The sequence below is a fragment of the Aethalodelphis obliquidens genome, unplaced genomic scaffold, assembly GCF_003676395.1.
Source record: "Aethalodelphis obliquidens isolate GAN/ISIS:26980383/991018 unplaced genomic scaffold, ASM367639v1 scaffold17, whole genome shotgun sequence".
Lineage (NCBI taxonomy): Eukaryota > Metazoa > Chordata > Mammalia > Artiodactyla > Delphinidae > Aethalodelphis > Aethalodelphis obliquidens.
This window is the reverse complement of record NW_020837961.1, coordinates 361772-389644: the sequence shown is the minus strand read 5'-3', so window position 1 is coordinate 389644 and position 27873 is coordinate 361772. Positions and strand designations below refer to the sequence as shown.

At 41.1% G+C, this 27873-nt stretch overlaps 1 protein-coding gene across 1 annotated transcript in view; it reads right to left on the bottom strand.

Annotated features, from left to right (window-relative positions):
• Positions 1–5579, bottom strand: part of TDO2 (tryptophan 2,3-dioxygenase) — a 20485-nt gene extending 14906 nt beyond the window's left edge. The window contains exons 1-5 of the mRNA XM_027117255.1: positions 5483–5579; positions 5155–5260; positions 3717–3807; positions 1695–1765; positions 558–685 (exon numbers count right to left, since the gene is read on the bottom strand). Of these exons, the coding sequence (XP_026973056.1) occupies positions 558–685; positions 1695–1765; positions 3717–3807; positions 5155–5260; positions 5483–5517 (431 nt within the window). The 5' untranslated portion in view covers positions 5518–5579. The remainder of the gene's footprint in view (positions 1–557; positions 686–1694; positions 1766–3716; positions 3808–5154; positions 5261–5482) is intronic.
• Positions 5580–27873: the final 22294 nt, after the last annotated feature.

Genomic DNA, 27873 nt, shown 5'->3' with positions numbered 1-27873 from the left:
TTTTTTTTTTTTTTTTTTTTTTTTTTTTTTTTTAGTGGTACGCGGGTCTCTCACTGTTGTGGCCTCTCCCGTTGCGGAGCACAGGCTCCGGACGCGCAGGCTCAGCGGCCACGGCTCACGGGCCCAGCCGCTCCGCGACACGTGGGATCTTCCCAGACCGGGGCACGAACCCATGTCCCCTGCATCGGCAGGCGGACTCTCGACCACTGCGCCACCAGGGAAGCCCTATTTTTAGTTTTTAATCATTTAACTTTAGTTATGTGTATTATATCAGCCTTTTTAGCCATTTTGGTAAGTTGTCTAAAATCCTTTTGGGATAAAAATTGGGCACACACGAATTGAAATTCACGGATCGTGCTGTGTTCATATGTAAGAGGAAAGGGATGAAGTATTTTCAGTAGCTGCTTAAATGCTTGTGGTGATGATTCCCGAGTGTTCCCAGTGACAAAGTGTCAGCAGGACAGGCTTCTTACGTCACACAACACAGCACACACATTCTCTCCACCCCATCAGAATGGGAGGGTAACCCCTGCGTGTTGACAAAGCCGCGTGCACACCTGAAGTCGTTGAAGTCCAAGGCTGTCATGGTCTCCAGGACGGAAAACTGCTGGACCAAGAGCTTGAGTATCACCCCCACTCGGTGCATTCGGGTCACCACCTTCAGCATGTTCCTCTCATCCCTGACCTGGGGGTTAGGAGATGAACAGAGTCCTCAGGCCTCAGCTCTGGAAGACACTAAATAGAGTGTAAATAACGATGTGTTCCTGTCAATGCCGTCTCTACTCTAAGGAGGGACCTTGGCACTAAAATGCGCCTTAGGTCAACACTGAACTCATAGCAACTCTGAATTGCGTACAAGGAACGCCTGCAACCTCAAAATCATTTTTTTCTTTAAAAATAGAAAACTATATGGAAGCAAGTTTTAGGTAAATTCTGGACCACAACTCCCACCGATTCCTTAGCAAATGCCTCTGTTAGTTTTGCTTTAAGGAATAAAGTCCAGGGGAACATGGGGACCCGTGCGTGCAGGTTAAGCAGACCCCTGGGTCCGTGGGCTCCGTCCTGAGGCGGGAGTTGCCGCTGAGACGGATGGGGTTTGCGTTCACAGGTACGAGAAGGGCACTGTCCGAGGATGGATGTTCTCTCCTCCCAGCCCCCTTGGCGCAGGGACTCCGAGCTGGGGGACCCAAGGCTGGGTCCTGTGTCCTCCAAGGGCGGAGGAAGGTGTGGGTAGGATGCGGGCTGGGAGGGAGGCTGCGGGAGCTTCGCGGGGCGCCCCTCTCTGCCCTCCCCCGCATCCCCTCCCACTTTCTCCTCCTCTTTCTCTCCGTCTCCTTTCCTCACCATTGCTCCTGTCTTCCCATGCAGACGTTCAGTAGAAATACAATTCTGGTACCTACTGATGAACGAATCGGCATTAGCTGTCCTGGCAATCCACCGTCGTTCGTCATAACTTTTTTTTAAGGGAAAAATATGGAGTTCTAAGCAAGGGGCTTGAAACTAAAATTGGAAAGGAACCTTGAAGCAAGGTGATGACGAGGCTGGGAAGATGTGACTAAACTCTTCTCCGCTACAAACTTTTTTCCCCCGTTAAGTTATAATTCCACCATTTGGTGTTAAACTTTTCCCATTAATAACACTTTCTACTTTCTCCAAGAAAAATATGAAAACAATATTGTGACATGGCAACTCACGTGGCCATGCTGAAAGATCTCGCGAACAGAATCCAGTTCCCAGAGGATCTGCTTAAACCAGAGTTCATAAGCTGCGAGGGGAAAATCATTGTCAGTTGGAAAGTGATGGGAGCCTTTTGGCCATAATTATATGAAAGACTCGGTTAACACACTGATAGAGAAATCAAAATGGAACTTAAAATTCAATAAAGGCCAATATAGCCCCATTTTATGCTACAAACAAATATTAGTGATAAAGTTATAACAGCCTCCTTTTATTGAGTGCTTGAATATGCCAGGCGTGTTATCCATATGCTTTACGTTATTTTCCAAACGACTTCTCTCAACAAAATATTGTTAATGTCCTTGAGGATATAGCACATAATCTAAATCTAACTTCCCGTGTGGAAGCTGGAGGTGTGTGGAGAAGTGGAAGTGATACTAAACTTCTATAGAGTGAGACCCTAATACACATTAACCTAATGAGTATGACAACGTATTTGTTTCTAGGAACTTGGACTCTATGGGGAGGACAAGCTATGAACAGGATGAAACTCTGTCATACTCATCTATTTCCCACAGTTCCTAGCACAGTGTTTGGCGTAAGATAAATGCTGGGTGATTATTATATAAATAGATGAATTAAACAGCCAGTGTAGTCACTAAAGGAGCGTGGAAACCAATCACCTTAGTGATCGCTCGTGTCTTCTGTTTGGGCACAGGCTGTGCTTCTGTACTAATGAAGGGGATCAAATTGTACCTTTAAATTACATTTAAGGAGACTTTCAGAAATCTATTTTCCATATGTGGACAAAAAGAGCAAACCAAATGTATTTTTGGATCAGTTTGTGAGTCACGTTTTCAGGTTTAACTTGGTGTAGCTGGTCCCATGACCCACCGACCACGTGTTCTGATGGAAGGAAAGTCTCCGCATCAGACGATAGGTGCTACCATTCGCTGTGTGCTGACTGTGTGCTCTACCTTGAGCTCAGTGCTTAGTGCACGTTACTCATGTCATCCTCACAGCAACTCTATGCATGAGAGGAAACAATCATTCTTTCCATTGTATAGGAGGGGAAATGGCGAGAATTACTGGTCAAGAAACCTGACCGAGGTTACACCATCTTTAATGGTAGAGATGGGATTCGAAACAGATTTCTGATTCCCAACGTGTGCTGCCCTGCGGTGATTCCTCCCCTGCTGATTTTGCCTTCGAGCCACTGATAAAAATGGCAACATAAAAAAACAGGAGAAGTAACACATTAGCCCCATTATTTTCCATTTTTAATTCTGTTTAACTCAAAGGAGACGATCATATTAGCCAGTCCGCGAAGAAAACACTCATTTGAGGAAAAGGCACAAAGAATTGATAGGACAAGGAAACATCTAGAAACGCAGCACCGACCCGCATGAGTCACTGGGCCCTGGTCAGCCAGATGGCAGTATTATGACACCAACAATCTTAGAGGAAATCTAAAGGTTTGCGGATCACAGACCTCTGAAAGACATGTTTGTGAAATTTTGCACAAAATTTCAAAGAGTTCAGGGACTTCCTAAACTTCCAAAGTCAAGGACTCTACGTTAAAAACCACTACCCAGAAGCAGAAGTATGGAGACTAGGAACACACATTTTAGACAAAATTCACATTCCTGTTTAGTACCAGCTCTCCGTAGGATATGTAAAGTTACAGTAAATGTGAGGGATCTGTCTCTTGAAAATAGTCTCCTAACGTTCCAGGTGGAAAAAAAGTGACCTCTTAGCTTGCAAATTCTTTGTGAATTCCAAGAGATAGAAAGCCCCCTTGGGTTTAGGACAGAGTCCTGACTGATCCAACAAGCACGGAGGTAGCAGAAAGAAGACTGTTATAAATCGCAGAAGGAGGTCCTATGAGAACTTATCTGGCAGCGAAGGATTCACGAGCATCCTAACAACGGGGATTTCTTAGTCCTCCACCGTCTTACAGGTAAAAGTGTGGTAACTTTCCTCATTACTGATGGAAAAGTCCTATGAATAGCTACTGTCCAACCTTGTGTGCAACTTACCTTGATGAGTTATGATGAAAAGATGCTCATCATGGATTTTATTTCCTTTTATTTCACTTTGAAGTTCCTGCGCATTCAAAACTTTTTCCAACTTTAAACAAAAAAATAGAAACACTGATTTTGTAGAAACTTCCAGTTACAAGATGAATACGTTATGTGGATCTAACGTATAGCATAGTGATTATAGTTAATGACAATGCATTACATACTAGATCTTAAGTGCTCTCACCGCAAAAAAAAGAAAGGGCTATTATGTGACATGATGCATGTTAATGCTCTGGTGGTCATCACTTTGCCATATATAAGTGTATCAAATCAACGTGCGTGCACCTTAAACTTATGCAGTGTTATATGTTAATTATATCTTGATAAAGCGGAAAAAAGATTACAAAGAAAGACTGATTTTGAAATCGCAAAACTAGATTTTTACCAACTTTAATAAATAGAATACAATACTGAAAAAAGTCCCCCAAATCCCAAATGCTCAGGAACCAATCTACTTTCTTTTAAACAATTAATGTGTCTTCATAAAGAATGAGTTGAATTCATGAGTTTTATTCTTTTCAGAAGAAAGTATATTTGGTAGGAATCTATCGTAACAAATGCTGTTACCCTCACTGAGAAATCATGTCCCTTCCATCTCTTGCCCCATCTCTTGACCCTCATATCCCTTCCATCTATAAAAGCTTCATAGCTTGCTTAGTCTACTGTGTGTCCGCTACTCTTTTATTCTCCTAAAGAGTTGATTCTAAGACCTTAACGTTGCCTGTCAGCTCATCCTTAGAAACCCACCAACAAGGGCATCAAGGGCTCTAATCACTTCACATCTTAAAAACAATCTCCAGGGACTTCCTTGGCAGTCCAGCGGTTAAGAGTCCACGCTTCCACCTCGGGGGCATGGGTTCAATCCCTGGTCGAGGAACTAAGATCCCACATGCCGCGTGGCATGGCCAAAAAAAAAAAAAAAAAAAAGATAAAAATAATCTCCAAATGCCTCTTTGTAACATCGTTCTTTCATCTAAACATACGCCTTCAACATTTCTAGTTTACGATAAAGAATTTAAAAGAGAAAATGTTCTGGCTACATTTGCAGTTATCTAGGCTGGGATTCAGTAACCAGGTCTCAGGTATACAAGTTGTGCAACGCCTGCCAGTTATCTGCGCTTTATCTCATCCCATGTGTCCTCGGCCTGGGTTCTGCTTTCTCTGCTTTCATTGTATTTCTGTCAGGCAGATGAATCTTCACATGTGAGTCTCTTGACGTGTTCTAACAAAACTTGAAAAAGCATACGTGTGTATGAAAAGAGATATCTTTAGGTCCAGAAAACTATCTGGCGACTGAGAAGACAAACAAACAGACAAACAGAAACCCCAACATGAAAATGTCACCTAGCGCTTAGCAATGAAAGCTCCTCCTTGTGAGGACTCTGCCACTTACTTGCAGGTAGTTCCCATAGATAAGTCCCCCTTTACTGGCTCTATTCACACCCATTTGTGATTTGTCTTCTTCACTGCCTTGTACAGAGAGGTTTTTAAAAGCATATCTGCAGATGAAAAAGTGAGAAGAAAAAAATAGAGCTTGAAAAAGAACAGTAACTAATAAAAGGACTGATGAGAATTCCCTTATTGCTAACTTTTCAAAGTAGATTATTAAACAAGGGAAGAAGGTGACAGTGTTCACCCTTGCTTTTGAAATTCCGAAATTAGTGTTCATACTTGACATTCCTAAGAGCTTACGCATACTTAGGATAGAGGTAAATACTCACCCAAAGCTGCTTCCTAAACATGGGCACCCACTCATGGTGAAGACGTGCTGTCACAGGAGCCCTGAGCTTTGCCTCTGGCGGGGTGATGTCTTTGCCCCCCAGATGTTCCACAGCTGCCTTTTATGGACCCTGCCCACCCTGCCCAGCCAATCAGCCCCTCTGTGTCTCTTACCAAGGCTCTTGTTTCAGCTGGAACAGAAGCTGAACTTTGGTAAACGTTAGAGTGGATTTGTGTTTGGGACAGTTTGTTTGCTAGAAGTGTGAGTGTTCTGCCTAACAATATTGGACTTGTCAACTTCTGCTTTCACATGCACAGTAGCAAGGAGCAAATAACTCGGTAAGAGGCAAAGGGAACAACCCAAAGATTTAACTATTCTGTTCCAAGAGCACATTTTCATAGTGTTTCAGTGTATAAGAGGGTAAGCTTGTACACTGTATGAGAAAAACAAATATTTATTCTCTCAGTCTCACATTTGAATATTCTTACAACTCCTCAGCTACAAACGGACCTCGAATGTCTCTGGGGAAAGAAATTCGTTATGTAACAGACGTAGGATTCATGCTTAAACCCCGTTTCCAGCCCCTCTTCATAGCTCTTCTGGCCTGAATCTCATCTAATGATTAGCAGCAGTTAGGCTGCTGTATTGAATTGGAACTTAAATGCACATTATTAATTTACTGGTCACCTGTCACACCCTGATTACCAGGCAGTGGCAGTCATCCCACTTTGTCTGCAGACAGTTTTTATTTTTATTTCTTTTTTCCTTTTTTTTTTCCAGGATACAATATATAATGAGCTTGGTCAGGTGGACGTACATGTTTAATCAAATGGTGACGGTGGCATTGCTTTGAGAACACAAAGTTAGCATTGCCTCATCCAGACTCTCATGTTGTCAAATCACGTGTTATGATGCAGTGCAGACAATTTCTAAACGATAATAACGTGCCCAGGGTTCCAAGCAATGTCTGTGAGAAAGTATTCTTTCTAGAAAACATTATTTACTGGACTAACTTCTAAACCGTTGCTTTGAGGCCCCTGGAGCCAGGGCAGAAGCTCCATCCCCCTCCCTACCCGCCGCTGAGAGGCACGAAAAAACACACAGACAGACAGCTTTTCCTATTTCTCTCACCGTCTAAAGGGATGGATTTATGTCATCAGAAGTCAGAAGCTTCATTTCTAGTCTTGGCTGACTAATTTGCGATATGGGAAAATTCACTTAATGCCTGTACACATCAACTTCTTCATCAAAAGCAATGAAGGTGTTAAAGTTGATTGCAATTTCAAAGGTCTTCATCCACATGAAAATTCTGATTTTATGACTATAATAAATTGTAACATCAATGCAGTTTTACAAAAGTATAAACAGCATGAAAATGTTATAAGAGCTGGGAAATCATCTAAACCACATCCTAGATCCCTGTACTCCACTGGGGTGTTTACAGATACCTCAGGCCATTGCTTATTCCCTGGACTGGGGGTTGTCAGCAGGAAAGGTAGCAATTGTTCCTGGTGTGCTGGCCCAGAGTGTCTGGAAGCAGAAAATATTTAATAGCTCCTCCTTCTCTACGTGGTCATTCAGCTAAGTGTGTGTTTACAAAGAATACAGCTAAATAATTTATTCTACTCTCTTTAAGCCTTTCAGCTGAGAAATGATCTTCACTTACTGGTCCCCATGCTAGTGAAAGAAATAAGGAAATGATGTTGTTTTCACTATAAATTAGAAAAGTTAGATATTTTAGAAGCAAAAAAATTTTCTGTCTTTTTTTTTTTTAAACAACATTCCACTTAGATCTCCTAAGCAGTGTCAATTCAAGTGGCTTATCTGAGCAACACAAGAGCTGATTATTCAAAGATTTGAATTCAGTGCACCAGAGAAATCCTAAATTAACCTAAGAAAAGCTTGTTTCCTTCAGCCAGGACAGTAGCTACAATGACAGCGCTCAAACACATGTATTCTCATTCTTTTCTTTCTTTTTTTGGCTGTGTTGGGTCTTCGTTGCTGCGTGCGGGCGTGCGGGCTTTCTCTGGTTGCAGCGAGCGGGGGTTATTCTTCCTTGTGGTGCGCAGGCTTCTCATTGCGGTGGCTTCTCTTTGTTTCAGAGCACGGGCTTCAGTAGTTGTGGCACGCAGGCTCAGTAGTTGTGGCGCACGGGCTTAGTTGCTCCGCAGCATGTGGGATCTTCCCGGACCAGGGCGCGAACCCATGTCCCCTGCATTGACAGGCGGATTCTTAACCACTGCACCACCAGGGAAGCCCTCATTCATTTTTGCAATAGAAAGTATTATGAGATTTAGGACTAGTTATATTCTGGTCAGCATCTTGCCAACACTTAAATGTTGCCACTTGAAAACCAATTTGTCAACCTGATGCTTACCCCATACTGAAAACGTTTTCTTCGTGATCAGGTTTAAAACTTCTATAACCAATGTAGTACTTACTGCTCCCAACATAGCTTATGTACTGGATATTTTATACAGACCTTCTAGAAATATACTTTAACGCAAAGAAATCTCACGGTAAGAACCTCAGACATTAATTAGAGCAGGTGAAAAGAGGAGACCATATAGCTACAGGCAATGCTTTGTGGTAATCTCTTCTAAACTCTTCACGGGTCCTCAAGCACATAACTCTGTGTACCCATGGGTTACAGAGAGAAAATGCTAGAGGCAAAGCTGCCTGATGTCCATGCTTAGAAGACAAGAATCATGCCCAATCCTGGGCCGAACGAAACCCTCCAAACCATCCAACCTGTAGAAGTAAAAATACTGAAAACGTGGGAGACAAAATAACATTTTTTTCTCAGATATGTCCTAAAAGAATATTAAAGGAATATCAAAAATAACTTGACTGTCAAAATAAAAACCCATGTCTCTGGTTCTTTTCTTGGCCTAAGATTAGGGGGTAGAGAGTGAGCCCGTGAGATGGAGCGAAGGGAAGAATTAGCAAGAGCTGGTGTTGGGCGTAATTCAGAAAGTGAGGGGAATTTACTTTATTCCTTCAGCCCCACAGCATTGGTTTCAAGCAAAAGGCCACCTGTAATCTGCTGAGGAGTGGTCCATTTCCTTCTTTCACATAACCCTCAAATCTTAGAACTGCCACAATCCCCACTCTACTCTCCAGCCCGACTGTTCCCATTTTTCTTACTCAACAGTTAGAGATGGTGGCAGACATGGAAACACAAAGCCAGGAGGGGAGTTCTCATGGATAAATGCCCCAGCATCCTGTTTTTCAGAAGATGATCCTGAAAACACCCCACACTCTTCTGGGACCATCCAAGCGGAATCCCTACTTGTCTACAGCCTTGACCTCCATAAGGAATCCTGATTTTGGTTTTTCCTCCCTCCCTGCCTGTCTCATCACCTCACCTCCTCCTGGGACCAGTTCCCAAAGAAACTCCCTCTGCTCAAGCCCTTGCCTCAGGCTCTGCTTTGGAGAAAACCAAAGCAATATGCAGATCTCTTATTCATCATTTAGGAACGAAATAGTTACCTTTGTTTTTCAAAATCTTTTTCCTTTCCAAGCAAAGAAAGTTCTGTAAACATAGCAGCCATTCAGCAATCCATTTCCATTCATTTATTTGGTATGGTGAATTGCCTTTTGTTGTATGAAGTAGCCTTTCTTTGTTGCTTTGTTGTTGCTGATGTTTTGTTTGATTCCCATAGATGGGCATCTCAAGAGAATTAAAACCCCTTACCTGGGTGCTTCCCTGGTGGTCTAGTGGTTAAGACTCTGCACTTCCAGTACAAGGGGTGTGGGTTTAATCCCCGGTCAGGGAACTAAGAGCCTACATGCCCTGCAGTGTGGCCAAAAGAATTAAAAATTTTAAAATTAAAAGCAAAAACTTTACCTGGAATTTAAACTTAGTTGTAAAAGTAGGAGCTTTGCAAAGTCTTTTGGTAAAACTCTGCAACAGCCATCAACAAGTAATATTTGCTCAGTTGTAACTATTACGGCAGACCCCTAAGAAGCAGAAAAGAAACGCTTAGGACACGAATTTCAAGGGAAGGGGTACTCAGGTTGCAAATTATGGCTCAATTAAGGGACTATTTCTTTCCTCTGTGTGGATGTAGGATGACTAGCGTCATCAAGAAACAATGCAGAAGGCTGTGATTAAGAAAAGAGATTTGGGGGGCCTTAAGAATCACAATTTGGGAGACATAGATTCAGGTAAAACCAAAAAAGTGTTCTGGGGAAGACAAAAAGCCACAAGGTTGTTAAAGCTGCCTGGTGAGAGCTGTGATGGGCTCCAGCTTGAGCCAGGAAACATTTGCCTTCAAGGATCATGAGTTGTTTTAGGGCAGGGATCTGCTAAGAAGACAGACCGTCATGAGTTATTTCAGGGTAACAGTCTGAGAAGTATCTCGAGTTTCTGGCAGACATTCTGGATGCCTTCTTCGGACAGTAAGTGGTCAAAAGGTCGGGTTCCATCCAGGCTACTGTGCACAGGTCACACTTCCTTACTGGCCTCCTGGCTCCATTTTGGAGAGCTCTCTTAACAATACCAACTCCATTTTTATTTTCCTTCCTTTGACGGAGATCTTCCATTAGCAGCACTGATGGTGAACCATCTGGTTATTTCGCAACAGTATCAACTCCCTCGCTTCCGGGAAGGCTCGTTCTCAGAAAGCATGCCCACTGAGGGGTAAAGAGGTGGCTGTGTGAGAGGTATGCCCTTTGAGAGTTTATGGCCCCATAGGAGCAGCACGAAGCCATCCAGGAAGGGAGTCTTCGAAATAGGCATGTATCTTCATTGGGAGGGGTCTTAGAGGAGTGGTTAATCATCTCAAGACCTCAAGCTACCATTATTCCTGTGGAAGGTATCATAGCACAACAGCAAAAGATACAAAGCTTAGACTGTTTAAAACAGCCAAGGGAGAACGAATCAGAAGCACGATTAGAATCACTAGTTGCGATCCGGATCGCAATGAGGCCCCGAGTCCAGAGCGGAGCCAGCTGATTCTAGATGTCAGGGTCAAAGCATGTTTTGCAAGGTCTCTGACGCTGTCATCAGGTGTTTAGGTAAACTTTCTGAGTGGCTCAGATACAGAAGGTACAAAGATTGTCTATACAGACATGATGTTATGGTGATTTCTCTGAGGTTTATATCAAGTTGTCCAATTTTAGTTCCCATGACTTTGGAAAAAGGGCAGTTTTAGTTCTCAGTGATTCCAAGTTTTCAAAAAATGGGAGAGGAACTGAAAATGTTACTTTGGAGAATTATAGCCAGATATTGGAGGACACCAGAAGAATTCAGGATCTAGTCCAGTTTACAGATAAATAACAAAACCTCACAGACAACTGAGTACTGGAACCTAATATCCACAAAGGTGTATTACTGAAACATAATTTTTCTCTCTCAGAACACCCTCATTTCTACCAAAGAGAGTCAAATTAAGACTAACGTGTTTGCAAAATGTCTGGTTTCAGAAAACTTGATCTGATTATTTATATACATGTAACAACAATAACGATTGACCATACAGGCTTTTTAAAACAGGATTTGCTGGAACTTTTCGTAAGGAATCTCAGATTGAATTTTTTTTTTTTTTTTTGACCACGCCCCATGGCTTGCAGGATCTTAGTTCCCTGACCAGGGATGGAACCCAGGCCACAGCAGTGAAAGCACCAAGTTCTAACCACTGCACCACCAGGGAATCCCAGATTGAACTTTTAAAGACCTCTCAGGGCAAGGAAAGACAAGCAAAGGATGGCTATCAGACTTTGCCTGCAGTACCTACGGATATGGGTGAATTCTTCTCTTCTTGAGGTCCCCAAAATGTCTTGAGTTTTCTGCACCTTCCAGGAAGTTACCTTCCTTACTAAGCTGGTTATGCTGCTGGGAACCATGTAACCAAGGTACCAAGTGAATATTTCCAAGAGTCTTATTGGCTCTATAAAGTCAATCTTAGTTCCTTAAAGCTCTCTGGTCACATCTGAGTCTGTTTCTCTCAAATATGACACTCCAGTCAAAGACTTGGTAACATAACACTTCCAATAGTGTCCTGTAATAAGGAGAACAGATTCTTATTGAACTTATACAAGTAACTATGTTGAAATAAAAATAAAAATACTAAGAGTTTCCGAATTCTGGAGGAATTGGATAGGGAGAATAAGATAAATGTTTCATCTTTGTTTACAAAGGTATACTTTACCAAATTGCTGCAAGTCATAGACAGCTTGAGAGAGGAGGTTTCTTTAAACCTGGAAGAGCAAAACATAAATGAACCAGCAAGGTTTAAAAAAAAAAGTCATAAATATTGTAATCATCCCCATCAGTTCATTCAGTCCCATGGAATAAATTCTTGGCCTTTATCTTTTTTTTTTTTTTTTTTTTTTTTTTGGCCTTTATCTTTTGTTAGCAGTTATATGAAGTCATCAGTTTCTTCATTAGAGTTTCATAAATTCTTTCCCAGTTCAATGATATGATCTGAAAGTTCATTAGAAAACTGTACTCTAGATTAAGTGTCAGAGTCCTTTACTTGAATCTGTCTGAAGATGAAACATGTTTGTAAAAGCATCAATGTAAAACAATAACTGTCTAGAAATGACAAAAAAGTTAAAATGACATGGTTAAAGAGCTGAGTACAATGCAATTGACAAAGGAAATTAGGTTATTTCCTTTGTGGTATACAACATTTTAAGACAATACATAGAATTCGCTGATAACATTTACCAGAAATATCAAATTTCTAGGAACTTCACAGTTTCTGAAACACTTATATGCCTATAAAGAAGTTTTAGCCTTTCTTGCCCATGTACTTTAACATATCAAATAAACTTAATTAACGACCCTTTTTTATAAGGAGAGAGAACAAATCTTTGAGATATTTCAGGGGCCCTCTGAAACATATCTCAAAGTTAGTTCTAAGTAAAAAGAACAGAATTTGATTTGGGGAAGTTTGTCAAAAATATCAAAAAATTTAAAACTCTTGTTCAAATTGGATCAGGGGTCACTGTGAAACAATGCTTAGTTATCCATTTAACCAAGAGAACAATTAAAGATGCCACAGGCAAATATAGATGGTTATATAGTTGTAAAAATCTTTGTTTTTCCAGACAGATTGCATTAAAAGTAAAGAAAACCTTTGTTTACAATTTATCATTAAGACCAGAACAATAATCTAAGAAAACTCTGTCTTTTAACGGAGAGAAAATACCAAATTTTAATTTTTCACCAGCTTACTTTTGTTATTAAAACTCATTTACTAAATTAAAGTTAATCTGATTTTATCCAGATTGGCCACTTATAAAATTCCCTTCTAAAGATTCCTTTTTTGGGCTTCCCTGGTGGCACAGTGGTTAAGAATCCACCTGCCAATGCAGGGGACACGGGTTCGAGCCCTGGTCCTGGAAGATCCCATATGCCACGGAGCAACTAAGCCCGTGCGCCACAACTACTGAGCCTGCGCTCTAGAGCCCGAGAGCCAGAACTACTGAGCCCACGTGCCACAACTACTGAAGCCCGCGTGCCTAGAGCCCGGGCTCCACAGCAAGAGAAGCCACAGAAATAAGAAGCCCGTGCACCGCAATGAAGAGTAGCCCCGCTCGCCGCAACTAGAGGAAGCCTGCACGCAGGCAACAATAAATAAATAAATGTAGAAAAACTATATAGATTCCTTTTTTAAAAACCTCTTACAACCTTCTAATTCCATTTTATTTGCCCCTTGTTTTCTTTCTCATTTACAAATAACCAGCTTTAGGACAAAATCACTTTTTTTCCCTTAACAAATGCTCTTCCATTCTTTATACCTTTTTTAAAAAGTTTCCTTTCATTCAAAGATGCTTTCCTTATAATTTTAGGAGTTTTAATTACATATATTAAGTAGAATTCTTAATACTTTGAAACCCTAAATTTTTTTAGTAAAAATAAAGAACTAAACAGTTGTGAATTGTATTAATGTTACATGGCTTGGCATACTTATAAATACATTTTATAATTTTAAAAAGGATATGCTAATTTATAGGACAATCTTTTAATAAGGCACAAGATATACACATTTACTTATAGACCCAATAGTTTTAGTCTATCTGAAAAAGAGGTCAAAAGTAGGTAAACCTAGACTTGTTTAGCAGTAAAGCTTTCAGTATTTTGACTTTTAGCAAACCTAGGTACAATAAAAGTATTATACTTAATGCTGATAGCTCTAACGACATGTCTGTATTAATTAAACCAGCCAACTTTAACAAGTTTTACACCAAATGTTAATTTAATACCAGCCTCTATGGAGAACAGTTAAAAAACTACAAATAGAACTACCATATGACCCAGCAATCCCACTACTGGGCATAGACCCTGAGAAAACCATAATTCAAAATGAGTCATGTACCACAGTGTTCATTGCATCTCTATTTATAATAGCCAGGACATGGAAGCAACCTAAGTGTCCATCAACAGATGAATGGATAAAGAAGATGTGGCACATATATACAATGGAATATTACTCAGCCATAAAAAAGAAATGAAATTGAGTTATTTGTAGTGAGGTGGATGGACCTAGAGTCTGTCATACAGAGTGAAGTAAGTCAGAAAGAGAAAAACAAATACCGTATGCTAACACATACATATGGAATCTTAAAAAAAAGGTTCTGAAGAACCTAGGGGCAGGACAGGAATAAAGATGAAGATGTAGAGAATGGACTTGAGGACATGAGGAGGGGGAAGGGTAAGCTGGGATGAAATGAGAGAGTGGCATGGACATATATACACTACCAAACATAAAATGGATAGCTAGTGGGAAGCAGCCACATAGCACAGGGAGATCAGCTCAGTGCTTTGTGACCACCTAGAGAGGTGGGATAGGGAGGGTGGGAGGGAGACCCAAGAGGGAGGAGATATGGGATATATGTACACGTATAACTGATTCACTTTGTTATACAGAAGAAACTAACACAACAACATAAATCAATTATACTCCAGTAAAGATGTTAAAAAGAAAAAGACTATAGGCTGCACATGACTTTGAAGATTGAAACAGCTGTAATATCTTTCTATCTAAACATTGGAAGCATCTGCTTTTAATTATAATTGTTGTGATTCTTCTAACAAAAAAGATAACTTGTGCAAGTCATCCCTACTTGATAATGTGGGCTAATCTATAACAGTCATTGCTAACAAGTATTGAGCTCACCATGGAGCAGACACATTACCGCATTTAATTCACGGACAGCTTTATGAGAAGCCATTGTACTTGATCCGAAGGAGAATCCGAGGGACATTTTCTGGCTACACAGCCAGTCAGTGGCACAGCCAGGCCATTGCAAACACTGTGCACGTTCTACTCTGCTAGGCTGCCTTCTCTTAATAAACTAACTTCGTCTCCTAGAAGACATTATTGTCTTGATATTTGCTCAAACTGATTGACAAAGTATAACCCACTTGATGAACCGTAATAACTGCAAGTAGGAGAACCACAAAATGTAAGAGAAAGAAATTCTATTAAAACAAACAGAAAAATAAGGGCAACTTTGCATATGATCCACTCCTGGGCATATACCTGGACAAAGCTATAATTCAAAAAAGATACGTGCACCTCCTATGTTCATAGCAGCACTGTTCACAATAGCCAAGACATGGAAACACCCTAAATGTCCATCAACAGAGGAATAGATAAAGAAGATGTGGTACATATATACAATGGAATACTACTCAGCCATGAAAAAGAACAAAATAATGCCATTTGCAGCCACATGGATGCAGCTAGAGATGATCTTACTAAGCGAAATCAGTCAGAAAGCGAAAGACGAATACCGTAGGATACCGCTTACGTGTGGAATCTAAAATATGACACAAATGAACTTATCTACGAAACAGAAACAGACTCACAGACATAGAGAACAGACTTGTGGCTGCCAAGGGGGAGGGGGGAGGGAGGGATGGATTGGGAGTTTGGGATTAACAGATGCAGACTATTGTATAGAGGATGGATAAATAACAAGTTCCTACTGTAGAGCACAGGGAATTATATTCAATATCCTGTAATCAACCATCATGGAAAAGAAAAAAATATACCATTTATCTTGATAAAAAAGAAAAATAATGGCAACTTTAAACTTTTTTTAAACTCAAATTATCACTCAGACGTGAGCGAGTCGTGGCTTATTTTACTCAAAAGTTTTCAGTCACCTCAAGCTAAAAAGGCCATTGTGAAAGAGCCCTGGGCCTGCGCACCATAGCTGCTGGCCCCAGCCAGGGGCAGACCTCATGTCACAGAAGGGAAAGATCCATTGTTATCTCCTCAACTGACAGATCAATTCAGCACGTCAACAGCAGCTCTGCAAGCACGCTTGCACCCACAGACTCCAGCTGTCTTTATTTTTATTTTTTTTAATATTTATTTATTTGGTCTTAGCTGCTGCAGGCGGGCTCCTTAGTTGCAGCTCACCAGCTCTTTAGTTGTGGCATGCAAACTCTGAGTTGCGGCATGCACGTGGGATCTAGTTCCCTGACCAGGGATCAAACCCCTGCATTGGGAGCGTGGACCCCCACTGCACCACCAGGGAAGTCCCCCCAGCTGTCTTTACCCACCTGCTTTGGTAAGTCATCTGAGAGACACATTTGTCCCGGTGAAAGCTGGTTTTAGCTTGTGTGCAGTGAATGCTCCGAATTGTTACGGAAGGGGAGCAAAGAGTGTTCCTCGACCCTTTGAGGGTCCCTGGCTGTGTCTGAAAATCAAACTGCCGTATTAAATGGAGAAAAGTATACGAATGTTGTTGAACTTGTACGTGTACACGGGAGCCTTCATAAGGGAACGAAGCCCTGAAAGGACCAGAGCAGGAAGCTTTTATATTTTTTAGACCAAGAAACAATAAGTTTGTGAAGAATTGACAAGACAAAGGGGTTTGAGGTAGTAAATAGTGAAGAAGTAACTTGGGATATAAGGGCGAGTGGAGTAGGTTTTGTTTGCAGATTTCTCCGGTGACTTCTCTGGGCTGCTAAGGGTGAAAGGAGGATTTATTTCCTGCCTTTAGGCAGAAAGTGGGGAACTTTTCCTGCATTTACTGCTTCTTAATTGCCTTCACCTCCATATCACTTTTATGTCAAAGAAGCATATTTGGGGTGATATATTCTGGCGTTTCTTTCATTACTGGTCACTTTGGTTGTCCTTTGTATCTATTATCTAACTTGGTATCACACACACACACACACACACACACACACACACAAAACAATCTCATTCACTTAACAATTCTTTTGAAAATCCCATGTTTTCTTCAGGAGAGAGGTTATATCAAATTCAAGGACCTCCAGGAAAGAATAGGTATTTGAATTTTTCTTTATTCAGACAAAAATGTACACATTGTAAGACAATATTGATACAAAAAGAGCACCACGTCAAAAATGAAAGTCACCAGGTTCCACCTCCCAGAAATGACTGATCATTAACTAGAGTCAAATACTCCCCGAATTTTCCCATGTCTAGAAAAACAATTATTTTAAATATTATAAACTTAGTCAAATCTTTCTTTACCTATGTTGAAAAATGTAAGTATGTGTATGTTACACAAGTTTTCAACCCCAGCAAAGACCCTCTCACCTCCTAAGAGCTGTAAGCAAACCAGTGTCTGTTGATTAACAGGTTGATTTCACTTTCCTGAAAAAACATCCCCTAAAGACATTCACCCCCAAAGAAGCCCTCTCTAACATGGTTGCTTCTTCTCTCCACAACCCCCCAGGCCTTGTACCATGGGGAGCGATAGAAACTCTACTCCCTCTTTTTAAATTTAATTTTTATTTTATATTGGGATATCGTTGATTTACAATGTTGTGTTAGTTTCAGGTGTACAGCAAAGTGATTCAGTTATACATATATCCACTCTTTTTTAGGTTCTTTTCCCATATAGGTCATTACAGAGTATTAAATAGAGTTCCCTGTGCTCTACAGCAGGTCCGTGTTGGTTATCTATTTTAAATATAGAAGTGTGCATACGTCCATCCCAATCTCCCAGTGTATCCCCCTCAACCTTTCCCCTTCGGTAGCCACAGTTTTGTTTTCTGTGTCTGTGAATCTGTTTCAGTTTCGTAAATAAGTTCATTTGTATCCTTTTTTTAGATTCTACATTTAAGTGATATCATATGATATTTGTCTTCCTCTGTCTGACTTACTTTGCTTCGTACGACAACCTCTAGGTCCATCTATGTTGCTGCAAATGGCAGAAGTTCGCTCCTTTTTATGGCTGTGTACTCACTTCTTACTCTTGTTTTCAGACTATTCTTCTTTCTTTCTTTCTCTCTAAAAACTGCATCACTCCTCACTGTTGCTGTGATGGACAGAATCCTGCCTTGTCTTCTCATGTGTCCAAGAGATTCTACCTACCTGCTTATTGGTTTTTTCTTCAGAGGTTCTCCTTTGTTTATTCTTGGAACTTTCAATACACGTCTAGACGGTCCTATGAGCAGCCTGGACTTTCAGTTCCTCCAGTCACTTCCGCCGTCACCACCTGCATCCGCACCACCAACGCTGTAGCCATTAAACACACATTATTGACACTTGGAATGTGCTTGGTCCAAATAGAGATGTGAGTGCAAAATATACACCAGATCTTGAAGACCAAGCGCTGAAAGCAGAATGGGGACATGTCTCCTTAATAGTTCTTATGTTGATTACAAGTCCAAGTAATATTTTTAAATTATGTTGTTACAAAAGAGCCATGATTAAAATTAATTTCACCTGTTTCTCCTTTTTTACATCTACAGGAAAATTTGAAATTACAAATGTGTCTTGTCCTAGTGCCATGCTACTGGGTTCACTTTAGAGTCATAACCATGAACCTCAGGTGGGCTCTTCACATTATTTTCATCTTCTCCTCTCTGCCCTCCCCCTAGAACACAAAGGAGCAGAGCCAGTATGGAGTCAGAGTTGTTCTTCCCCGTTACACAGTGGCTTCCCCATGTGTCACCTTCATCGCACTGTCTCCACAGACCCTTGACTTCTCCAGCCAGGTTTCACTTCTTTTATGCCCCTAGCACACTTCCTTCTCTAACGCGCTGGGTAACCTACTCACTGATTAGGTTTACTGTCACTTGCTGCTAAACTAGCAGCTCTGCAAGATTAGTCACCTCTGTTTTGCTCGTGGATGCATCCTACAGAGCTGGGAGCAGAACCTGGGCCACATCAGGTGTCCTGTCTTTGTTGAATGAAAACAGCTATCCCTGGGAATTTAACGCAAAACCCAAGCACAGTGTAAAAACACTTCTCATCGTTGTTGACGGACTGAAAGCCTTGCAGAGGTTCTGGCCTTTTGCTGTGACATAGACGTCATGAGGTATTTCTCTCCATCTTCTACGTCTTTCCTGGCATTCATCTGGTTGGTCACATTTGTTTTGCTCTAGAGCCGCAGAAGAGTTTCACATCGTGTATAAACTCACTGTTCACTTTTGAAAACTAGGCTTTATCGTCCGGCTTAGTTGCCAGGGAACCTCACAACTTTTTTACAAGTCCTCAGTTAAAATCCGTCTGATTTCTCTTCAGTGTGTGTGCGGGTTTTTTAGGACTGCTGGAACAAGTTACCACAGGTGCGGTGGCTTAAAACAACAGAAACTTATTCTCTCACAGTTCTACCAAAATCCCAAGTCAAGGTGCTGCCAGGGCCAGGCTCCCGCCAAGGCTCCAGGGAGGAATTCTTCCTGCCTCTTCCAGCTTCCGGGGGCTCCTGGAGACCCTTGGCTGACGGCAGCCACACTCCAATCGCTCCCTCTGTCTTCACACAGCCTCCTCCCTGGGTGTCCCTGGGTCCCAAACCCAGATGGTTTCGTCCTGAGAGTCTTAACAGATCACATCTATCCATAAGAAGACTCTATCTCCAAATAAGGTCACACTGATGTTCCGGGTGGCTGTGCATTTTTTTTAACCCCACTGTAGTGTGTGAAATTCACAGGAGAAAAAACTAAATCGTTTCTATCATATCATGCCCGATGATCTACACCTCGTGAATGTTCAGTTTTTAAAATTTGCCGTCTTTGAGTTCTTTTGTTTTGCTTTCTTTTTGGAAGATGCACTAAGCACACAACTATAACCCTTCTTTAGAATAGTTCCCAAAGGTATGAAGATTACGGGAAATCAATGCTTTTGTTCTCAGTCCTTGGAAGGTAGGTACGTTTCTCCCAAATGTTCTACTGTGCAAAGAGATAAGAGATCAGAGTTGAGAAAAGAGACAGCAACATGACATTGCCAGTACAATGTTTGGGTAGTTTGACGCTATCCGGGTAACCTTGACCCAGGTGACACATAATTTTGCAACCTCCTGGACCCGCAGGTTAAGCACTAGTGGAGCCCGTCCCTACCTTGACCAATTTCAGGAACAGTTGCATGCTGGGAAGAAAGCCCCAGAGGTGCTTATACAGAGTCTGTTTCCCTGGTGGCGTCGCAGCAGCTGAGTGACAAACAAACCTCCCACAGAGTGGACCAATGGCAGGTGTGGCAGAGCTGAAGTGAAACTCACCAGCAGTCCCCCCAGCCTTTCGCTTTCAGAAGGTTGAACACGCCAGCCGGGGATGGGCTTTTTGAACACATAAATAATTAGGATATATCCGAGGTGCATTTAATATGTGATTGTTAATGATGGTGTTACGGATCTGTAACATTTTCCTGTGTGTATTACTCCTATGTGCATTACAAAACAGTTGCTTCCTATATTTAAAAATCGAAGGATGGGCATTTCATTTCATCAGTGCACAAAAATGCAAATCAGAAGAATTCTGTTTGGATAACAAGTTCAACATCTTATTAAATAGCAAAAAATAGGGGCTTCCCTGGTGGCGCAGTGGTTGGGAGTCCGCCTGCCGATGCAGGGGGCGCGGGTTCGTGCCCGGGTCCGAGAGGATCCGGCGTGCCGTGGAGCGGCTGGGCCCGTGAGCCATGGCCGCTGAGCCTGCGCGTCCAGAGACTGTGCTCTGTGGCGGGAGAGGCCGCAGCGGTGAGAGGCCCGCGTACCGCAAAAAAAAAAAAAAAAAAAAAAAAAAATATATATATATATATATATATCAAAAAATAGAATGAAGAAACAGAGAGTCTGTGACTCGATTTTGTGTTGATCCAAGAAGTTTTGTTTCTAGTATATCTGCTAGAAAAGAATAATATAAATATAGCAGAGGAAACCGAGTTATTTAAAAGGAACACCCAAAAGTTAGCATGTCTATATGTCGCCTTACCACCCTCTTTATAACCACCCAAGTAACTGAGAGCCAAAATATCATGAACTCTGTCTCCTTTCTACAGCTAAGTATTTTGATGCTTTGAATTGATTGATCTGACTACAAAACATCACAAGTTTGTGTTCTCAAATTAACAATGTTTTCCGTCTAAAATATATTTTTGAGTTACTAATTTTAATAGATAACTATTGAAAATGAGACAGCAGTAAATACAGTAAATTTATTTCCATTAGTTCTTCCGGAAAAGGTGCCACTTTAAACAATTTTTAAAAAATAGCAACTATGGAAATAGGTTTTAACGTACAGGATAATAAAGCAATTCTTTAATTTTTTAAAAATAGGGGAGATCAGAAGTTAAAGCTCTGCTTTAGAGAAGAATGCCAACAAGATATAGAAAGAAAGATAGAAAGAGAATATCATAATTTTGTAAACACCATAGCAATAATTAATTAAGACGAGACTCACTGATTCATACTAAAATCACTGGGTGAAAGGCTGGGGACGAGATAGGCTAATCTCCCACAGATTACTTATTAATTACAAAGGGAAAAGGTACGTTTACAAAGGGGAAATCTGACTGACACACCTTAGCCGAGAGATCAAGCTTATTGTCACCAATAGGAGGAGAGACTGAGGTCATGTGCTCTTCGATGTGATGCTTTGTGAAGGGACACTCATCCCCGTGTGGTCCCAATGACCCTAAATACTAGACCTGAGCCTAATGACGAAGAAGAAACTGTACAACCCCAAACTGAGAGGCATTCTGCAAAACATCAGACATGGATTCTTCAAAATTAGCAATGCAATGAGAAGACAAAAAAAAAAAAAAAAACCCAAAAAATAAATTAATGGATAGGGAACTGTTCCGGATTAAAAGTGAATAAACAGAAATGACAAGGAAATAAAACCTGTAATCCTTGATGGGATGTTGAATTGGGAAATAAAACATTATAAAGTTTGATTGGGGAAGAATTTAGAAATGTTCAGTATGAGATGTATACTAAAAAAGAGTGCTGTATCACAGTGAAGTTTCCTGAATGTGATTTTTATATCTTATTTACACAGGAGGATGTCCCTTTTCTTCAGCAAGAAGAGGAAGTTTCACTTAACGAGGAAGATAAAGCAAATGTGGGAAAATGTTTAAAATTAATGAATTACAGTAAAGAGTACATAGGTATTCACTGCACAGTTTTTGCAACTTTGCTGGAAGTTTGCATTTTTGAAAATAAAAGGTTGGAAAACTTACAGTCGTTTTCTCATATCATGATGGCATGTGTGTAATGAAAGCAGTGCAAAGCTAGGGCAAACTTTTTATTCATTCAACGTATTTCCCGAGTGCTTCCTACCTACCAGATGGGTGGATCCACAGCACATACAACGGAGCAGCCAAAGAGCCCGGACCTTGTGGGATTTACACTCTTCCTCTTCGGGTCTGAGCTTTCGCCACTGTTGAATGAGTGAGGGTGGCAGTGGCTTACAGGGTTGGCCTTGGTGGCAACATAGGGTCCCTTTCTGCACGAAACGCTATCGTTTTAGGTCTGTGAATTTATTTGCTTTGAATAGATAGGATAGAGTGGCTAATTTCTTCCATTTAGTATTTTATAGAAAATATTGTAATGAATACAAAAACAGTAACCCACAATGCTTACATACAGGGCATAAAGAAAATAGCAGTTCTGGTTTTTGTCTTAATACAAACCCAAAGCAAGGCAGCATTAAAGTATTTATTAAGAACATGCTAAGCTGTGAGTTTGCTTTGTTTTTCCCTTCCAGGATTATTAAGAAAAATATCTACTTCCAATACAAGAAAAGGTATTCTTTACACTGTCTTCCTTTGCAGACCCTGTAGTCTTATCAAAGCTGTCTAAGTCTAAAAGAGAAATTGCATCACTATTAATGGTTATGCGTTGCCCCAAAGAGATAGTAAAATACAAGTTTTAATTCAAAGCTAAATTTAAAAGTAGTAGCTAAAGATAACTTCTATGTACCTTTAGCTGTATGCATATTCAATCGGATCAAAAATTTTATTAAAAACACATAAGATTTTTTGAAAAACACCATAAAAATGTGTCTGTATAACTGGTGGTGGGCCAGAACATACTTCTCTAGACACTGCCTAAAATTCTTTTTTTTTTTTTTTTTTTTTTTGCGTTACGCGGGCCTCTCACCGCCGCGGCCTCTCTCGTTGCGCGGAGCACAGGCTCCGGACGCGCAGGCTCAGCGGCCATGGCTCACGGGCCCAGCCGCTCCGCGGCATGTGGGATCTTCCCGGACCGGGGCACGAACCCGCGTCCCCTGCATCGGCAGGCGGACTCTCAACCACTGCGCCACCAAGATGCCCTTATTTCATCTTTTGCAGTCTTCCGTGGTAATGAGTGGTTTTCTGCTGCTGATGCTACTTGTGCAAGGGTGGTAGATAACACTAATTCAGAACCCTCTAGATTCTCCCTGGGTTTGGCTTTGTCATTCAATTCCCCATTCTTTTGTTTGTGAGCATGGTGATGGGAGAAAGCTGAGGATGGATCTTTGGCCAAAGGCATCTGCTCTGCAAACCAAGGGCATGAGCGGGGGAAGCAGGAGGTAGGAAAGCGGGAGGGTCTGTGTTTTTATTGAGCTACTTAGAGAGTTAATAACAAAGAAGCAAGCAGAGGGCGTTGCGGGGGGAGGATGCTGGGCTTTGATTTCAGACAGGGGCAATGCAGGCAAACGCTGGGGTAGGGGCGGCATTTCCTCGCCAGGCAAAGAGGGAGTCCAAATTTGCTACAAGTCGCCACAGTAGAGGGCGGTGACGGTGAAATACTTTTTAAATGAGCGGAGAGGAAGAAAAGGCAACAATGTTCATCCTAAAGTCGAAGAGGCATCGATGAGGCGGTATCAGAGCCCTGCAAGCGAGAGCAACCAAAATTATCTATTTTATTTTTATTTTTACTGTTCAAAACCATTCTATTAAATAGTTGGTTTACAGTGTTGTGGGAAATCATCATTTTTAAATGTCACAGAAGAGAGGAACACGTGAGCAAATAAAAATAATAGGCTTTTTAAAATTGAATTCTCTATCAAGTAAAGGGTAGGCACGACGGAAGAGACCTTTCTGGCCTTCTTTCCTTTTTGTGTTTCACTCTCTTTTTTCCCTTTGCCCTGAGGCCCTACGCGGAAGCAACTAAAGGTTGTGAGCTAGAAAGAAGAGGAAGTGAAACTGAAAGGAACGGCAAGAAAATTTCTGGTTATGCCTGAGCCTTGGTTAAATCACGGTGCAGGTAAAATATGGCTTTGTAGGGCCTCTTTCTCTCTCTCGAGTTTCCTTCCAGCGCTTTCCCCCCAGGGCACCCATGTCCCCCTGCCCAGGTGCATTATTGGCCCCCGCAGGCAGTCTGTTCCCAAACTGAAATCAGCCAAAGACTCTGCGCCTAGAAGTCCAGTGAGTGACTGACAGGACACTGACATGTAACCTCCAGGAATGCTGTGGAAAGATGCTAAGAAGAAGAAAGGAAGGACGGCTGGCAAGAGCAGTAAGGGCGATGAGGTAAGTCAGGAGCGCCTGGATTTTAACAGACTGTACCTGAAGCTGTGATTAACCCCTGGGAGAGCTCTCGAGGGGAGAAACGCATACGTCGTCGTAAGATTGACCCTCTCCCTGAAATCTTTAATTGGATGCTTGGGGAAGTCTCCCTAGGACTTTCATTTACATCTCTTGAAATTTCTTAGTTTGTTTCCATATAAGACTAGTTTCAACTTAGAGTCCTGAGTTTCCAAGAAAATACTTGTGACTCATACATGTTAATGGTTAGAGGTTATATACCTGTAAAATGTTACCGTGGCGCTCCTAAAAGGCTCTGAGATACACGCAATTCCTCAGTTCTGTCAGGAGATGGCGCCATTTATACGCAACAATGCATATTCTCCAGTTTATTATTTAATAAAAGAAGTTCTAATAATTTCTCAAAAGTGTTCATGTGAACCAATAATTAGCCTTTGTGCTTTACTGAATTTGAATGCTTTCAGCAATCATTTCTTCTCGAGGAAATATTCTCTGGTGCTTCATTTTATCATTTTCATTTGATTACTATTTCTGCTTAAAACAGTTTCATCTGTGATTTAGAAAGAAACTTCAACAAGGAGAAGACGTCTTTGTCCCCACAGATTTCACTCCAGCTGCATTTGGATTCAAAGTGAGGTAAAGAGAGGTAGAATTAAAAACTAAGGAGACGATCTCCGGTGAGTCTCCTGAGATTCAATTAGCCTGGTCAATTAGAGATGATTCTAAAACCACAAGTATTCGTAGAGGTTGTCCCTCTAATTGTGAGAAAATGGTTGCCTTAATTATGTTTTTTGGCTTCACTCTACAGTAGCTTCTCCCAAGTCCATAAATGCCCATAGCTGGTTCTGCCGGCGTTTATGGGGCAAAACATAGCAACACAAACATTGAAACTGCCCCACGTTTCACAGCCTGGACTGCTGTATTTTATGCAAAGGCCACAAAATGAGTGTGGTTATTGATGAAAATTGGTTAAACCTCAAGGACTCCTGCTTGCTGAAATTGGGGGTGGAGCAGATTGAGAAACCAGAAGCCCAGGCTGAGCAAGGTGTAAAATCCTCAGAACAGTTACAATTTTCATCTCTAAAAGCAAGAAATTAGCAAAGGAAAAGGGGGTTATATTTTTCATTGGGGAAATTTGACCTCCAATATTCCTTGGATATACGTCATACAGCTTCTGCTACTTAGGAAAAAGTCATTCCTATGAGGAAGTCGAATATATGTAGCTTCAAAATATTCCTATATGCTAGAACCTGTTTTTTGTTTTATTTTGTTTGGTTTGGTCTGATTCCTATTTATCATGTGCCTACAATTTTTATTTCAAAACACAGCAAGACTTGTTCGATGTTCCTCAAAATGCTTCTATAAAGATCAGTATTCAATGCGAGGGCCACTTGTAATAATTACATAAGAAGTATTATTGGGAAAGTAAGACGTTTCCTGCTTTGTAGGCTGCTGGCTCTTTATTAAACCAGTTCTAATCTTCCTCACAGTAATACATCCCCTTGTTTCTTCACCATTCATCTAAAACAGGATTTTTGAAAACTCTTTTGAAACCCTAGCAAAAGATAGAGAAGACTCCGGGAAAGCCAACGCAGTTGTCAAAGGGTAGATTTATATTAAACGAGCTGATTTTTGTGTGGTTTTGTTTGTTTACGGTACGCGGACCTCTCACTGTTGTGGCCTCTTCCGTTGCGGAGCACAGGCTCCGGATGCACAGGCTCAGCGGCCATGGCTCACGGGCGCAGCCGCTCCGTGGCATGTGGGATCTTCCGGGACCGGGGCACGAACCCATGTCCCCTGCATCGGCAGGTGGACTCTCAACCACTGCGCCACCAGGGAAGCCCAAGAATTTCTTATTTCTAACAAAGATCTGGATCCAGTGACTCCATGAATTCAAGGGTAACGCCTTTGTTTTATATTGTCTCCTCTGACGTATTTATACTAAAATGTAAATGAAATATAAATACCACTTGTTAAGGGGGCAGTGATTGAACTTGTTAACCACTGTTTTAAACATTGAAAGTGAAATGATAAAATTTTGAAAAGCTCTGTCCTCCCCACTGTGAAGTAAACCTCTTGTCTGCGTATCCTGTCCTAATTTTCATTTCAGACCACACTGAGGTTAGGGGATTATGTATGATGCGAACACATAATTCCAGCTGCCCTGTTCCCCGTGAAGAAGCAGAATACCCTGCTGCCATTTCTTATTCTGCTTTTCCGAGTCAAAAAGCTTTGAAACATCTTTCCAAGAAGTTGAATCAAAGCCAGCAATATATCAGGTAATCGTTTTAGTCTTGTAAATTATTTGTAATTAGCATACATATTTTCTTTACTTTCAAAGGCTCAGAAAATGAAATTCTGGAAGTCACAGGAAGCCACAGCTTACAGCAATGAATTGTCAGTGAAAGCTTAGAATTTGAAACATAGAAAAGATCGTGTCTTTCGATCCCTTAATTTAATTTAGTGAAAAGTAAAATGAGGTCTGTCTGAGTAATTTGCTTATGACCTTACATTTTTGGCCCAACTGGGGAATAATGCTGACTAATATCACTTAGTGTGTGAAAGCGTGAAGTTCCTTACCTGTATATTATATAGTCTGAGTCTTCTAATAGCTGTATTAGGGGGAATACAAATTAGTCTCATTTTACAGATGAGGGAACTGAAGTTACGGCGTTTCAAGTAACTGTCCTGTGAAGGTCCTTAGTGGTGCACAAAGAATTTATGCCCCAAACCTATGCCTCTGGTCTCCATATATTTTCCACAGAGACATATCACTACAGTTTTGATGAACTAAAGATTATATTAGGTTTCTTTCTGCTACATCACACTACCCATCAGAAATTACAAATCAAACTTCATAAAAAGCTCTTTATTTAAAATCAGGGAGCAAATGTAGCATTTCTCTTTGTATCTTATTTATGCTTTTAAGCTGAGGGCCTGAAATAACAATATAGTACATTTGGTGTTTGTACTTATATGTATTATAATAAAGTAAATTCACTAAATAAAAGCTGATTTACTTCTGGACAGCCAAGTATCTAACGTTGAAAGAATGTTTTGATTCCAGTTTTAAGCTGGTGTTTATTTTAATGAAACAAACAAGAAAAACATGCTCCAGGTATAAATGCCTAGACAATAAAGCGATCTTTCAAATCAGGAAGAAAACGTCTTTTCTTTAAGACAGGGTGGATAGGGTAGCACTTCAAACGCTTGGCAGATAAAAAGATGGAAAGCTGGAAGATTTGCAGCTATATCTCTGTGAGCACTTCTGTCTCCAATCTAGATGTCTCTGTATTTCATTTTAATATGGGAAACTGATGTACTTATAGTGTTATTCCTATTATACTTAAATGTGCCTGAGAAGAGCACTTCGTGTGACATTTGGCTGGAAGGGACCTTCTAGGTTTCCTATTTGGTCTGCAGAGAACGTAGGTGCCATTTTGGAGACATATTGGTGAACCAGAAAAGAAACCCCTTGTTATACAAGGCAACCTTAGCGAACACTGCTGCGTTTTCTCTCCTAAACCTTGTATTATTGTAAGTAGTTACGCAATCAACCTCATCGTGTAACTGACACATAGGGACCTTGCATGCTTGTGACCAGCAGAGGCCAGTATCAGGAAGGCTAAGGCAAGGGCCTGAACAAGTACAGCTGGACGCAGGGGCGCCCAAATCCTAGACAGAGCCGGGGTTAGGATCA